The sequence below is a fragment of the Lipotes vexillifer genome, unplaced genomic scaffold (assembly GCF_000442215.2).
Source record: "Lipotes vexillifer unplaced genomic scaffold, Lipotes_vexillifer_v1.1 scaffold948, whole genome shotgun sequence".
Taxonomy (NCBI): Eukaryota; Metazoa; Chordata; class Mammalia; order Artiodactyla; family Lipotidae; genus Lipotes; species Lipotes vexillifer.
This window is the reverse complement of record NW_006793764.1, coordinates 289,052-302,953: the sequence shown is the minus strand read 5'-3', so window position 1 is coordinate 302,953 and position 13,902 is coordinate 289,052. Positions and strand designations below refer to the sequence as shown.

General features: G+C 42.8%; 1 protein-coding gene across 1 annotated transcript in view; it reads left to right on the top strand.

Moving 5' to 3' along the window:
• Positions 1–13,902, top strand: part of SMARCA2 (SWI/SNF related BAF chromatin remodeling complex subunit ATPase 2) — a 161,112-nt gene that overhangs the window by 102,299 nt on the left and 44,911 nt on the right. Inside the window, exon 28 of the mRNA XM_007466755.1 lies at positions 2,210–2,218. Coding sequence (XP_007466817.1) covers positions 2,210–2,218 — 9 coding nt within the window. The remainder of the gene's footprint in view (positions 1–2,209; positions 2,219–13,902) is intronic.

Below are 13,902 nucleotides of genomic sequence, written 5' to 3'. Positions count from 1 at the left end.
AAAAAAAAAAAAAAAAAAAAAAAAGTATTTATGTCCATTACCATTTTATAGCTTTCCCATGGGGTACCCAGGGTGATAACGGTGCTCTGTTATGTATTTGTGTGTGTGTGTGTGTGTGTGTGTGCATTTTCACATAACCAATAATTGGCTCATGTTGATAATTTCTTGGGAAAACATCTTTATTTATATGTGAGGGCGAGCATTAGTAGAGCTAAATTGGCAGACGTCTGATGAGCCCAAGGGGTCAGGTGTTTTTGGTTTAACCTCAGCCAGGTGTGCATGGGCTGCGATGTTGCTAGTATTGTAATCATGGTTGAGGCAGGAGCTCTGTAAAATTGGGGTGTCTGTAAGACTAAACGGTGGGAGGGTGAATTCCGGAATGCCTGGTTTTTCTGTTCTTCCTGTTCCTTTGGTCCTTCTGCCAACTTCAGAATCCTTCCCTTCCTAAACATTTAGTGACATCCCAGAATTTAATTGCCAAGTGATTGATTCGTGCCCTTTAGCACTTGAAGATAATTGGAATGCAATCTAAATTATGTGCTCTGTACAATATTTAACTGCCAGCCTGATGGAGGGAACAAACTTTGGAATATGCTTTTGTTTCACAGTCGATCTGATGTCTCAGAACTGTAATTTGGAAAGGTTCTTGTTTGCTGGTGTCTCTCACTGCGGTCCTTATGTATGAGTGTGAGGATGCTTCTTTTGGTATACTTTATAAGCCTCTGGTGATGGTATAAGCTCTGTTTCTACAGTGCCCTGTACTGTTGGGTCCCAAACCATGTTATGTAAATGATGGGGGTAAGACTCACTTCCTCAGATCTTTAAATCTCATGATAGACACAGCTAGTTTTAGAAGCCCCAGAATTTCCAGAGGGACCTTGAGGAAAGGCAGCACAGAACATCGTTTTTCCCTTCAACCAGTCTGTCACCAGATAAGAGCCTGAGTTTCCCACAGTTTCGGTGCCTGAATGACATCTCCATAGTTAGGTGTACTGACCCCTAAAAGGATTTTTGGGGTTTCCCCTTCCCACAGCTCAAAGTGGAGAGAACGGAGTAAGAGAATCCTGAACCATATAATTATAGAGGGAATCGGTAAAGTAACATGTAACAGGAGTAACACACAGGAGTTTACCTGTGTGTCTTGAAAAGCTACCTAACACCAGGTTGGAAATACAGGATGAGGTCCCATAGTCAGCTTTCCACTACCACCAGCCTGTGCTAAAACCTACGCGGGGAAAAAGAGAAATCCAAGGAAAGGTAGTCACAAAGAACTGGAAAGAGTACCGAGAAAGTTCAAAGAAGTTGGGATTTCAAACAAAATATTTGAAATTCTGTTGAAATGCACAATGAGAAATAACAGAATTATTTCCTCATCTATACAAAGAGGATTTTTCTTTCTCTAGAAATCTTTGAAACAGGAAAATGTCTCCTCTATTTGAGCTGGGTTAAGTACCATATGATCTAGCCTGAAACCAGACAGGGGCTGGAATCTCCTAGCCGTAATCACAGCTGAGAGCATCGGTGATTCTTCGAGATGTCCTTTGCTCCCAAAAGACCTCATTTTATACGGGCAAGATTTTGGGGGATCCTTTATCTAAAGTATAATGTGCATAATACCTTTAGTATTTTGCTTTGTCACTTTGTATCATCTTTGCTTGCTTTTTGTTAAAAGACATAAACATTCATTTTCTTTTTCTTTTACCAAATGGCGTTTTTTAGCTTTTCAACCTGGGTCATCAGATTTACTGGGGCAAAATGGCTAGCAAGCTGCATTTCCGTTTTTATACACAAGGGAGAGCTAAGGCCCTAGAAAATGGATTTGGGTTTTGCCAAATTCAAGGTCCTTCAGCACTTCAGGAAGGAAGTATTGAACTAATTAATGGTGGTCAGAGTTGTGAATTGTCTGGGGGCGACATTTGACGGTAGTAGAAGAATTTTGATAACTTTCTATAAGTTTTATTTTATTCTTCAGTCCATTGGCTAGATTGTTTTCGCAGCGATTGGACCTGATATGTTCCCTTTGGTCAAAATTCAGTAGGGTCAGTTTAATAGAAGAAAGTATCCTCGGAGGGCCAACTAAAATACTAAATGAAGGCGAGAAGTGAGAGAGACCTGTTTCAATTGATTCTTAAAACTGTGATGCCTGGAAATTCAAGTCTCAAATTTTTCACCCTTTGAAATTGGGGTTCAGCTCTGAAATCTAACTCAGACATTGAAAGTAACCATGGATCTCTGGCTTACAGATACTAAGGAGCCCAAATAAATTCACGTTATCTTTAACCACTGCATAGAAATAGATGCTTTTAGAAATATTTGTGGCTGCTTTTCTGAATCAAGATTTGTTTTCTGTTCTGTTCTTTTTTACTTGTTTTATCAATAAAGCTATGAAATCGTGTTTTTTTTAATTTATTCATTTTTGACAAATAAAAGGTGTATGTACATAAGGTGTATCATGTGATGTTGTGATATAGGTATACACTGTGAAATGACTTCATTCTCCCAGTGAGGCTTGGGGAAGGTACAGTTTTTTTAAGAAGTTAGAGACAGGGCAGGGGACTTTACTGTGCTCATATCTGGGTGGGTGTCAGAACTATGTCTTTGATGTCTATCTCTCAGGGGAGTTTAGGATTGTGGATAAGAGATGAAAACCTTAGAATCTGATGAACCAGTGTTCAAATCACAGCTCCACCTATTTTGTCCTGTGACCATGGGTGCCTAGTGTAACCTCTCGTAGCTTCCTTGTAGAATGGGGAAAATACTAGCTCATTCTTCTTAGAATTTTCTGAAGTTTAAATGTGTGTAACACAGAACTGGGTATATAAAGATTACCAAAAAAATAGCTATTAAGGGAAAAGTATTAAATTATTTCAGAGAAAAACCTAGGTGATAAGAAAAGAAGAAATAAAACAGTTCTGTTTGTCTCAAATGCAAGGTTTGGGGCAACAGAAGAAAAGTAAAAGGGATGGAGAAAGAGGCCCCCATCCTCATTCATAAGTGGGATTAAGGAGGGGGACACGTTTCCTTGCTGAGTATGTTATGGGACATGCCCACAGGCTTATTCACCTCAAGGCCTCCAGCCTGTACTCACTCAGCTATAAACTCTTTGCATTCTGGTTTTCTGCTTCCTCCGTGGCTGCAGGAAGAGCACGGGGCTAGCGGTCAGGAAGCTGGTATGTGGGTCCCTGCCCTGCTGCCAGCTCGGTATGTGATCTTGGTCAGGCCTCCGATCCGGGGTGGAGTTGCATTCTCTTTAATGTGCTGGGCCTCCTCCACCTACCTAAAGACAACCTCTGAAATCACGTGAAGCTGGTTTCCTTTTCCTTCTTACTGTGCTTTCAGTAATGATCATCCCCTGCTTTCTGATCAGTGGGTCCATTGATGGAGGCTGTTAAAAAGAGCATTCCATCCAACGCCCATTTATTGAACATTGCGGGGCATGCACGGGGAGAATGGTGTTAGTTGTCAAGCTTGTGTTCCTCACCGTGGCCGGCCTGCCTCATTAGTGCAATGAAGGGCCAGATTTGAGAAATGCTATTAGAGATAATATTGCACACTTAGCCGCCTTAAAGAGCTTGTCAGGAACAGGTCTCTAGGTGTACACAGATGGGAGTTAAAAGAGATTAAAACGGATTGAGAGATGAACTAACTTTGGGAGGGCTTTCAACTGTTCAGGAAATCAGCAGAGTTTAAACAACATGCATCCTCCTTCATGTTAGACTTTTAGTGTCATGTCTCCAGGGATGTTATTTATGAGTTTCCCTCCTCCCATCCTCAGACTCTGGAGGACGGAAGGGCAGCTGCTCTTTGGCACATGGTATGGCCTCCAAACACGGTTGGCAATGGCATTCATCTCCTGGCTATTTCTGGGAGACCCGAGCCTCCCTAACAGCCACACCTGTGCTCCTCGGAGGTTCTCGCCACCCTGCTTGGCCTTCCGTGGAGAAGAAATACGGCGTAGTGTATCCCCCATCCACCTTGACAAAAGAAAAAGGGATTGGGGGATTTAGGTACCAAAACGATGAGTTGAATGAAGCATGTGACATTTGCAGACTGCTGGTGTTTTAGAGAATAGCTTTCCTCTTTGTTCAGGACAGTTCAGGTGGCTATTCAGAGAGGTCAGAGGGTGCTTTCCAAAGCACATAGCATCTCTGATGACCCCCCTACCCCCAGCGCTGCTCCCCACATCAACCCCTCCGGCAGCCTCCCTCAAGTATAATTGAATCCAAGCACTTTAACACGGTCTCCAAAACCATGGCCATCTGGCCTCTGCCTGGCCCTCGAATCTCATCTTCTCTTGCTCTCTGGGTGGCTGCCGCACTGGGCTGTCTTTCTGATCCTGCGCACTTCCAGGAAGGCTCCTTCCCAGATTGTCCATGGTTGTCTCCTTGTCTTAATGGTCGCTTTCCAGACAGACCCTCCCTGACTACCCTAGCTGAAAGAGCCAGGCCCTGCCGGTAACTGTCACACAACCTGTGTTAATTTCTTTATCGCCCTCACCACCATCTAAAGGTTATCTCATTGGCTCCTTCCATTGGTACTAAGCTCAGGAAAGCCAGGGACCTCGCCTGTCTGGTCCACTGCCATATCCCAGCACTGGGACAGTACCTCATGCATAGTAAGCACTCCATAAATAGTTGTGAATAAGTGAATGTGCCAGCCAGAGATGAGGGCTAGGAGAGAAGGTTTGGTCACACTCCCTGTCCTTTTGGTTAAGTCAGTAGAATCCTGTGTTGTTGTTGTTTACCAGTGTGGATCAAGGTAGAAATTACTGGCATTCTTTCCCATTAGATTCACAATCTGTGTCTCCATGTAAAGATTTCCTACCTAAAAGAATGCTAAAGGCATGCAGTTTTGACATGTGTTCTTGAGCTTTTCAAGAGTTTGAAGGCTCTGTTCTAATTTCAGAACACACTGATGAAGATTGTTTAAATACGCATAAAAAATACAACCATTGCTTCAACCCAGCTATTCCTTGGAAATTCTCCTAGATTTTACAACAGCTGTCTTCCAGCGTAAACCCTCATTTCTTTTTCAACAAAAACAAGATTAATATATCTAATCTAACTCAAAATGAAAAGGCGAAAAAGTACTAACTTAATTGGGTTTTCATTTCTATTTTTGTACAAGAGAGTCTCCAACGAAGAATGCTGATTTTAAGTATAAGACCATGTACCTTTTATATGGCTTCCTTTCTTATTTTCTATTAAAGAATGTTGAACTGTCGGAATCGTGAGAAATTGTAGACAGGACCATGAAACTTTGCTCCAGGCAAAGCTTGATGCTTGTTCTGCCACTCCTACTGAAATCCAATATTTAAGGACTCTATGGTCATGTAGTCCATCGTAAAAAGTATATTCCTAATGCAGGACACCGTTTTTTTAAAAATATCTTTCCCTTGGGCCTTGTAGAATATTTTCCAAAGATTATTTAAAATGATATCCTCAAAACTTCAGCTTTACCAAGGCTGCCAGTGGTTCTGTTCTCTTCCATAGTTTGCCTCTCCTAACTTAGTGGAATGCCAGGCCTCAGGGCATCAGGATATCAGGGCTCTGGTTTCAGATGTGTTATTGTTCGGTTGTGTGACATCTTGGATAAGTCAGTTCACCTCCCTGCGCCTGTTTTCTTGTCAATACATTGGAGTCATGAAGTAAGAGATGGGGGTGAGGAAGAGAGCACAGCCCGTCTCTCCTGCCTGCCCTTCTCTGACTTTGTCTTTGATGGCCCTAGAAAGGACTATGTGGGTTTACCCTGGTCTGGCTGCAACTGACACTCAACTGCCAGGAATTAAAACTCAGAGGGGTGTGGGTGAGATTTTTCTCCTTGTTCTCATCCAGGCTTTCTCTCAAAAATGCAGCCTGACAAGGGGTTCTATAGCATGTTGGTGGACTCAGTACCTGATCTAGTGTACAGGACTAACTGCTTGTTGGTAACATAGTTGAGCTGAGTCCTGTGTGCTGACAGTATATGATGGACAGGATACCAGCGTGGTAGGGCCGGTGAAGGGGCTGCCACCGGGGGCTACTTTCTCTACTCAGGTAGCTGGGGGCTTCAGCAATTCTGTACAGACCAAGACCAAGAATTTTCTAGTTCTTTGCCATCAAGAAGAAACTACCCACCTTGCCATTTTTTTTAATCCCTTGTACCAAGCAGAGTACGAAACAGCTGCTAAAATGGATCTGTTTTTTTGTTTTTTTTGTTTGTTTGTTTTTTGTTTTTTTTTGTTTTTTTTTGTTTTGTTTTTTGCCGTATGCGGGCCTCTCACCGTTGTGGCCTCTCCCGTTGCGGAGCACAGGCTCCGGATGCGCAGGCCCAGTGGCCATGGCTCACGGGCCCAGCCGCTCCGCGGCATGTGGGATCTTCCCAGACCGGGGCACGAACCCGTGTCCCCTGCATCGGCAGGTGGACTCTTAACCACTGCGCCACCAGGGAAGCCCAATGGATCTGTTTTGTTCATTGAAACGTACCAACTCTCCTCACCAAATTATCAAGACCAAATCTGTTTGCATTTACTTTAATTAAAAAAAAAATACACTAATGTCATGGGACATTATTGGAAGGTCTGGGAAGGATATTGTGGCGTCTAACAGATTACACTGTTAACATTCCAGGCGAATCCCTGGCATGAACATGTGTTTTGCAAAAGAGTTAACAAACCCAGTTTAGGGGTTTTATTTGCCACCATTTTATCGTGTTGCACCAATCTAATGAATGACTATTTATTAGTAGTTTTATGAATTGTATCTTTCTGCATTTTTATAGTCAGCATGCAGAACACCTGGAGCTTAATATTTTTTAAGAAAAGTAAAGTTTAAAATAAAGTTTAGGGCTTCCCTGGTGGCGCAGTGCTTGAGAGTCCGCCTGCCGATGCAGGAGACGCGGGTTCGTGCCCCGTTTCGGGAAGATCCCACATGCCGCGGAGCGGCTGGGCCCGTGAGCCATGGCCGCTGAGCCTGCGCGTCCGGAGCCTGTGCTCCGCAAATGGGAGGGGCCGCAACGGTGAGAGGCCCGCATAACGCAAGGAAAAAAATAAAAAATAAAAAAAAAAAATAAAGTTTATTTGGAGGGATTTTCTCCATCATAAAAGCATAATGAGAAATATGGAAGACGGAGGGAAAGAAAATAGAATCACCTGAGATCTCATTGACCTTCACATACGCAGGTTGGAAAAGGAGCCAAGTAAAATCACAGACAGGGATTACTTTGGTGCCATTACGTTCAGGATTATTTTTAACCTGTTTGAGGCTTGGCTCTTCTGTAGAGTTTCAGTAAATCCCAAGCCATGATGACCATGAAGCCCCAGCCTGTTGTTGGTAGTATTTGCATGTCCTTCCATTCAGTCTTTAGAACACCCTGTTTTCCTGGGCACCCACTGCCAAGGGACTGACTTTTTTTTTTTAGGACCATTAAAGCACACGTGGGGGCTTGCCTTCCCACACTAGAATAGCGATTTTTGCTTCTCATAAACAGGGCTTTTATGTCTCCACTTCAAGTTTCACAGGCTGTTTTCCCCTCTCTTTTAAAGACAGCTTTCTGATTCCACCAAAAAACTGTTAGAACTCAGTAATAAATGAATTCAGTAAAGTGACAGGGTACAAAAAAAAACAGTATGCAAAAGTCAGTTGTGTTTCTATACGCCAACAACAGATTATCAGAGCGAGAAATTAAGAAAACGTTCCCCCTTAGAATTGTATCAAAAATGATAAAATACATAGGAATAAATTTAACCAAAGAGGTAAAAGACCTGTACACTGAAAACTATGTCACTGGTGAAATAAACTGAAGAAGACACAAAGAAATGGAAATTTCTATTTCGTGCTCATGGATTAGAAGAGTTAGTCATGTTAAAATGTCCGTAGTACCCAAAGCAATATATAGATTCAGTGCAATCCTTATTAATTCCAATGACTTTTTTTTTTTTGAGTTTTTGTGGTATTATATTTAGTTATCTTGGCTGGTTTAATCACATTGTTGTTGTTGTTTATTTTTTGGCTGTGCCACATGGCATGTGGGATCTTAGTTCCACAACCAGGGATTGAACCTGCACTCCCAGCATTGGAAGCGCGGAGTCGTAACCACTGGACTACCAGGGAAGTCCCCCAATGACATTTTTCACAGAAATAGAATAAACGATCCTAATATATTTGTGGAACCATAAAAGACCCTGAATAGCCAAAGTAATCTTGAGAAAGAAGAACAAATCTGGAGGCATCACTCTCCCTAACTTCCAACTGTATCACAAAGCTGTAGTAATCAAAACGTTATGGTATTGGCATAAAAACAGATACACAGATCAGTGAAACAGAATAAAGAGCCCAGAAGTAAACCCATGCATATATGGCCAATTAATTTATGACTATGGAGGCAAGAATATACAATGGAGAAAGGAAGGTCTCTTCAATAAATGGTGTTGTGAAAACTGGACAGCAGAAGGATAAAACAAGACCACTGTCCTATACCATACACAAAAAATTAACTCCAAATGGATCAAAGACTTGAATGTAAGATATGAAACAATAGAACTCCTAGAAAAAACCGTAGGCAGTAAGCTACCTGACATCAGTATTGGTGATGAATTTTGTATCTGACTCCAAAAGAAAAGTCAGTAAAAACAAAAATAAACAAGTGGGACTACATCGAACTAAGAAGCTTCTGCACAGCAAAGGAAACTATCAACAGAATGAAAAGAAAACCTACTAAATAGGAGAAAATATTTGCAAATTATATACCCAACAAGGGGTCAATATCCAAAATATATAAAGAACTGATAAAAATAGCAAAAAAATTTGATTAAGAAATGGGCAGACGATCTGAATAGACATTTTTCCAAAAAAGACATACAGATTGCCAACAGTCGTATGAAAAGATGTCTCATCATAAAGGAAATGCAAATCAAAACCACGGTGACATCACTTCTACCCGTTAGAATGGCTATTCTCAAAAAGACAAGAAATAACAAGTGTTGGTAAGGATTTGGAGAAGAGAGGACCTTCCTGTTGTTGGGAACGTTAACTGGTGCAGCCACTATGGAAAACAGTATGGAGGTTCCTCAAGAAATTCAAAATAAAACTACCATATGACCTAGCCACTCCACTTCTGGGTATTTATCCAAAGGAAGCAAAATCACTATCTTGAAAAGATAATATGCACCCCCATGTTCACTGCAGCATTACTTGCAATAGACAAGATACGGGAACAGCCCAAGTGTCCATCAGTGGATGAATGGATAAAGAAAATGTGGTGTGTATATGCAATGGAATTCTACTCAGCTGTAAAAAAGAAAAAAGAAATCTGGTCATTTTCAGCAACATGGATGGACCTTGAGGGGATTACACTGAGTGAAAGAAGTCATACAGAGAAAGACATACCATATGATTTCATTTATATGTGGAAATTAAAAACAAAACAAATGAACAAACAAGAGAACAGAACGATGTTTGCCAGAGGGGAGGAAGGTTAGGGAATAGGTGAAAATTGGGTGAAGGGAGTCAAGAGGTACAAACTTCTAGTTATAAAATAAGTCATGGGGATGGACTATACAGCATGGTGACTATAGTCAGTAATATTGTAGAGCACACTCGAAAGTTGCCAAGAGAGTAAACCATAAAAGTTCACATTGTGTGGTGATGGATGGTAACGGGACTTATTGGCGGTGATCGTTTCGCAAGGTATAAAGATGCTGGATCATCATGTTGTACACCTGAAACCTATATAATGTTATATGTCAACTGTACCTCAATAAAAATTTTTTTCAAGAAATAAAGATGACTTTTCACCTCTATCCTGTTACACAGTTGGTGTTTTATTTTTTTTACTGTCATTAAGTCAGTTCACGTCACACCATACCCTTACCTAGGACTGAGTTCTTAATCCAAGTTTATTCCCATAGAATTTTCAGGACTTTTCTTGAGCCAAATCAGACCCTTTCTCTCAGTTCCTGTATGTCCTCTCCTTTCTCTGTACCAGACAGTGCTAGGCTGAGTGCTGTAAATACACATCGTACCTTAATCCCCTTACAGACTTGGAATAGGTATTATTTCTCCCATTTTACAGATGAGGCACTAAGCCTCATAGGCCTGGAAGATGGTTTTGGGATTTAGCATTTAGTTTGTGTTTTTTTGGTTTTGTTTTTTTTTTTGCGGTACGCGGGCCTCTCACTGCTGTAGCCTCTCCCGTTGCGGAGCACAGGCTCCAGACGCGCAGGCTCAGCGGCCATGGCTCACGGGCCCAGCCGCTCCGCGGCATGTGGGATCTTCCCGGACCGGGGCACGAGCCCGTGTCCCCTGCATCGGCAGGCGGACTCTCAACCACTGCGCCACCAGGGAAGCCCTAGTTTGTTTTTAAATATTGAATGTTGAATGTATTGCCTTTTAGATTTTGAAAATGCACATCAGGGCAAGTCTGTGGGAGCATGGGGCTTGGTAAAAGACAAATCCCATGCCAGTTTCACAGCCCCTTTTACCCACTCAATCTACCTCCTCCTGGCCTGCTATTTTGGCTGCCGCTTGAAAAGGTGCAGGAGCTCAGGTCAGATCAGCACCAGATGAATCTCTTGATCACCCCGCTGCTCGAGAATGTCAAGACAGCCTCCTGGACGGGATGTAAGACACACCTCGTGAAGGCTGTTAGCTCCACCACTCCTCGAGAAAGGCCTCCTTTGTGGGCTTCCCTTCTACGCAGCAGCGGGCTCGGGGCTTTTGGGGACTCAGGTCAGTTTCTCTACCCTTCTTGTTGCCTTGTTTCTAGGGGGGCCAGGGCCCCTGCCTTTCTCTTCCTTACCTATTCACTTGAGTTGCCCACACAGCTGTGCCTCTGAGCTGAGTGAGAGGTGTTGATCTTCATGGCTTGTCCCGCTTAGAGGGTCCTTTCTGCCAGTGGGGTTGGATATCTTATTTAAACCGTTTAACTCCCCAAGCTGGAGCAAGGCAGAAAGCTTGTATAATTACCAGTTAAAATAGAGGCAGTTAAAAGAGGTGGGGCTGCAGCAGGGCAAACAAAATGCAAAAATCTTCATTTTTACCCCATTGATCTGGCTTAGTTTAATTCGCTGTATAATCCTGTAGCCTTTCCTTGAACGGTAATCTTTTAAGCCAGACCTTAGAATGTACTTCCCTGGTAAAACCCTGTCATTTTGAGAAGGAAAAAGAGTAAACAATAAAGACTTAATTTTATTTCAGCAAGGTTTTGGGGTCCCACTGGTCAGCAAGGCATCAGTCTAAATGCCTTGGGAGACTATTTTTATTTAAATGACTTTTAAAAAAATTCCAAAAGAGATTTCAGACCGATAGGAGATTCAGACATATTTTAAGACAAAGCCAAAACTCATACCAAGCAGATTTAAATAAATAGTGAAGAAAAGTACCTGTAACATACTGTGAAAGTACAGGGGAAAGAGATCAAGTACAGTATTATGAATGAAATGGCATTTTAGCCATTTCTGAAAAGATGAGCACGATTTGGATAAAGAGGGGTCAGGAGGGGCAGGGTGCCAGGCTAAGCGAGCCGCAGAGAGACATGGAAATGTGACTCATGCTACTGTGACCCGGTGTTGGGAGCTGAGCCTGGAGTGGAAAAGAAAAACTAGGGTGGAGGCTATGCATGACCAAAGAATCTGGGCTTTATTCTCTTCCACAGAAAGAATGGCAAGCCTGAACATTTCTGAAATCTGAGAATGAGTGATGTGTCCCTCCATTTAAATAGAGAAAAGATAACCTTTTGCATTATAAAGGACGAATTTAAAGGGCCCAAGAGAGAGGATGAGGGAGACCCCTTAAGGGAGGCCATTATACGATATTTGACCCTGTGAAGGGAAAACCAGACCAAGGGCAAGGAGACGACTGTTGATCAACTTTTTTAGAGGTAACTGCGGTGGCTGACAGGACGTGGCATATAAGAAGGGAAACTGATGATTTTAAAGGTTTCAAATAGGAATTCAGGATAATTGGGGGGTGGGGGTAGGGAATGCTGCTGTTCTTCAATGAAATAGAAGGATCCAGAAGTGAAACAGTCGTTCTGTTGGAAGAAAAGTGACGGATTTAATTTGGCACTTTTGGTAGGATATTGGAAATCCTGATTGGCAACTCCAAAGAGAAGGCCAGGCTAGAGAGAGAATTTTTGAAACTGAGTGCCTTGAGGTCACACTTGAAGCCAGGGGCAATTTGGATCTCCACGGCAGATTCTACGTCCAGAATACGGGATTGGACTCCTCACAGGTACCGGCCATCAATAGCGAGGGGCTGCTCAGAGAGCCCTCGGCACACGGAGGATTGTGAGTCTGTGTCCAGGCTGCTGGGCAGGAGGCACCCCGGTCTAGGAGCCTTCACGGGGTGTGTCTCGTAGCCCCTCTATGAGAGCGGTCTGGAAGTTCCCCAGCAGCAAGTCCTCCCAGGCTCGTTAAGAGACATCTCACCTGTTGCTGATGAGGACATCAGCCTTATTAGTGATGCCTGCTGTGTACTCAGAAGGGGCAGCTGACCACAACTGACTGCATATTTACAATCAGTGAGAATGAGAAAAAAAAGAGGGCCTGAGGAAAACTTGGGGAATCTTTATTTAAGGGAAGGAAAATGTGTTGAAAAAAGGTAGGAAATCCCAAGACCGGAGCGTTTAAAGGAAGGAGAGATTTTAAGTAAGGAGCAATGGAAGAGAAATAAAATAGGCTTTAGAGGAGATTAATAGATATGGGAGACAGGAAACTTTGGGCAACTTTTGAAAAATACCCGTGTCCTGGTTGCCGAAGGAATTTTACTGTGTGTTCAGGAAGTAGAGTCGTCAGTACTGATCACTGTAGAAGTGATAGTAAAGGGAAGATGAGCCGTGGGCTGAGAACTTGAGAGTGATGTAGGGAACATAGGGTTTGATGCTAGAGTGGATAACTTTGAACTTGAGCGTTCACAGAAACATCTTGATCTCAATCGTAGTATTCAGTAAGCTGGTAGATACCTAGGAGCAGTTTTCCCAGGGAACCCTGTCTAAACGTTGCGTTTGTGTTCGACTGTACTTATACTCCCTAACTTTTCCCTCCCGGTACAGTGCTAGATACTGCAGGGGAACTGAGAAAAATAAGGCGTGGTCTCTAAGGGGGGAAAAAAAAAAGACCTTTCACAGCTGGAGAAGATCTGAGTAGAGGGTGGATCACTGAAGCAGGGACCACCATCGTGGATACGAGGGTTTGGGAAAGACACTCCAGGTGAGGAGTGTGAGAAATCACAAAGACGGGAAGAAGCCTGGCATGCTCTGGGGAGGGACCGGGCTTGTGATCCTTGTTCTGCGTGTGTTCACATACCAGGAAAGAAGGCAGGTCAGAAGGGGGAAGATTAGGTCATGGTGATCCCAAGGCTCCAGGCATGAGACTTGAATTGATTCACTGAGGAAAACTTAAGAATGCAAATAGGGCGGTCACGTGATGTAAAAGGGTATTTAAGATCTGACCAATGGGGTGTAGCCCATAACGACGTAGGAAATCCTCAGAACGGAGCTGTTACGCCTCAGTGCAGGGGAGAAAAGGACTGGATGACCAAAAAAACAACAAGCAAGCTAATAGGACATTCCTTGTGACCCCTATTTCAAAAAAGGAAAACAAAGCAGCAGAAGCCGCCTTGACTGAAATAATCAGAACCAGTAGCCGGTCTGTCAATGAAAATATTAGTTAAGGTGAGAAAATGACATATCACTTGTATGTAGATGAAAACTTTAATGAAAAACATAAGGTATATCTGTTTGACACATTTTTGATGTAAGGCTGGGGTTTCCTCTGAGCCTGCTTACTAGAATACGGTGGTCTATCTTGCATAAGTGCCACACATTATGTATCACTTAGGATTTCCAGTATTGCTGTTTTTAAGAGTGAGAATCTTTTTCTTTTTCTTTTTTTTTTTTTTTTTTTTTTTCGGTCCGGGGGCCCTT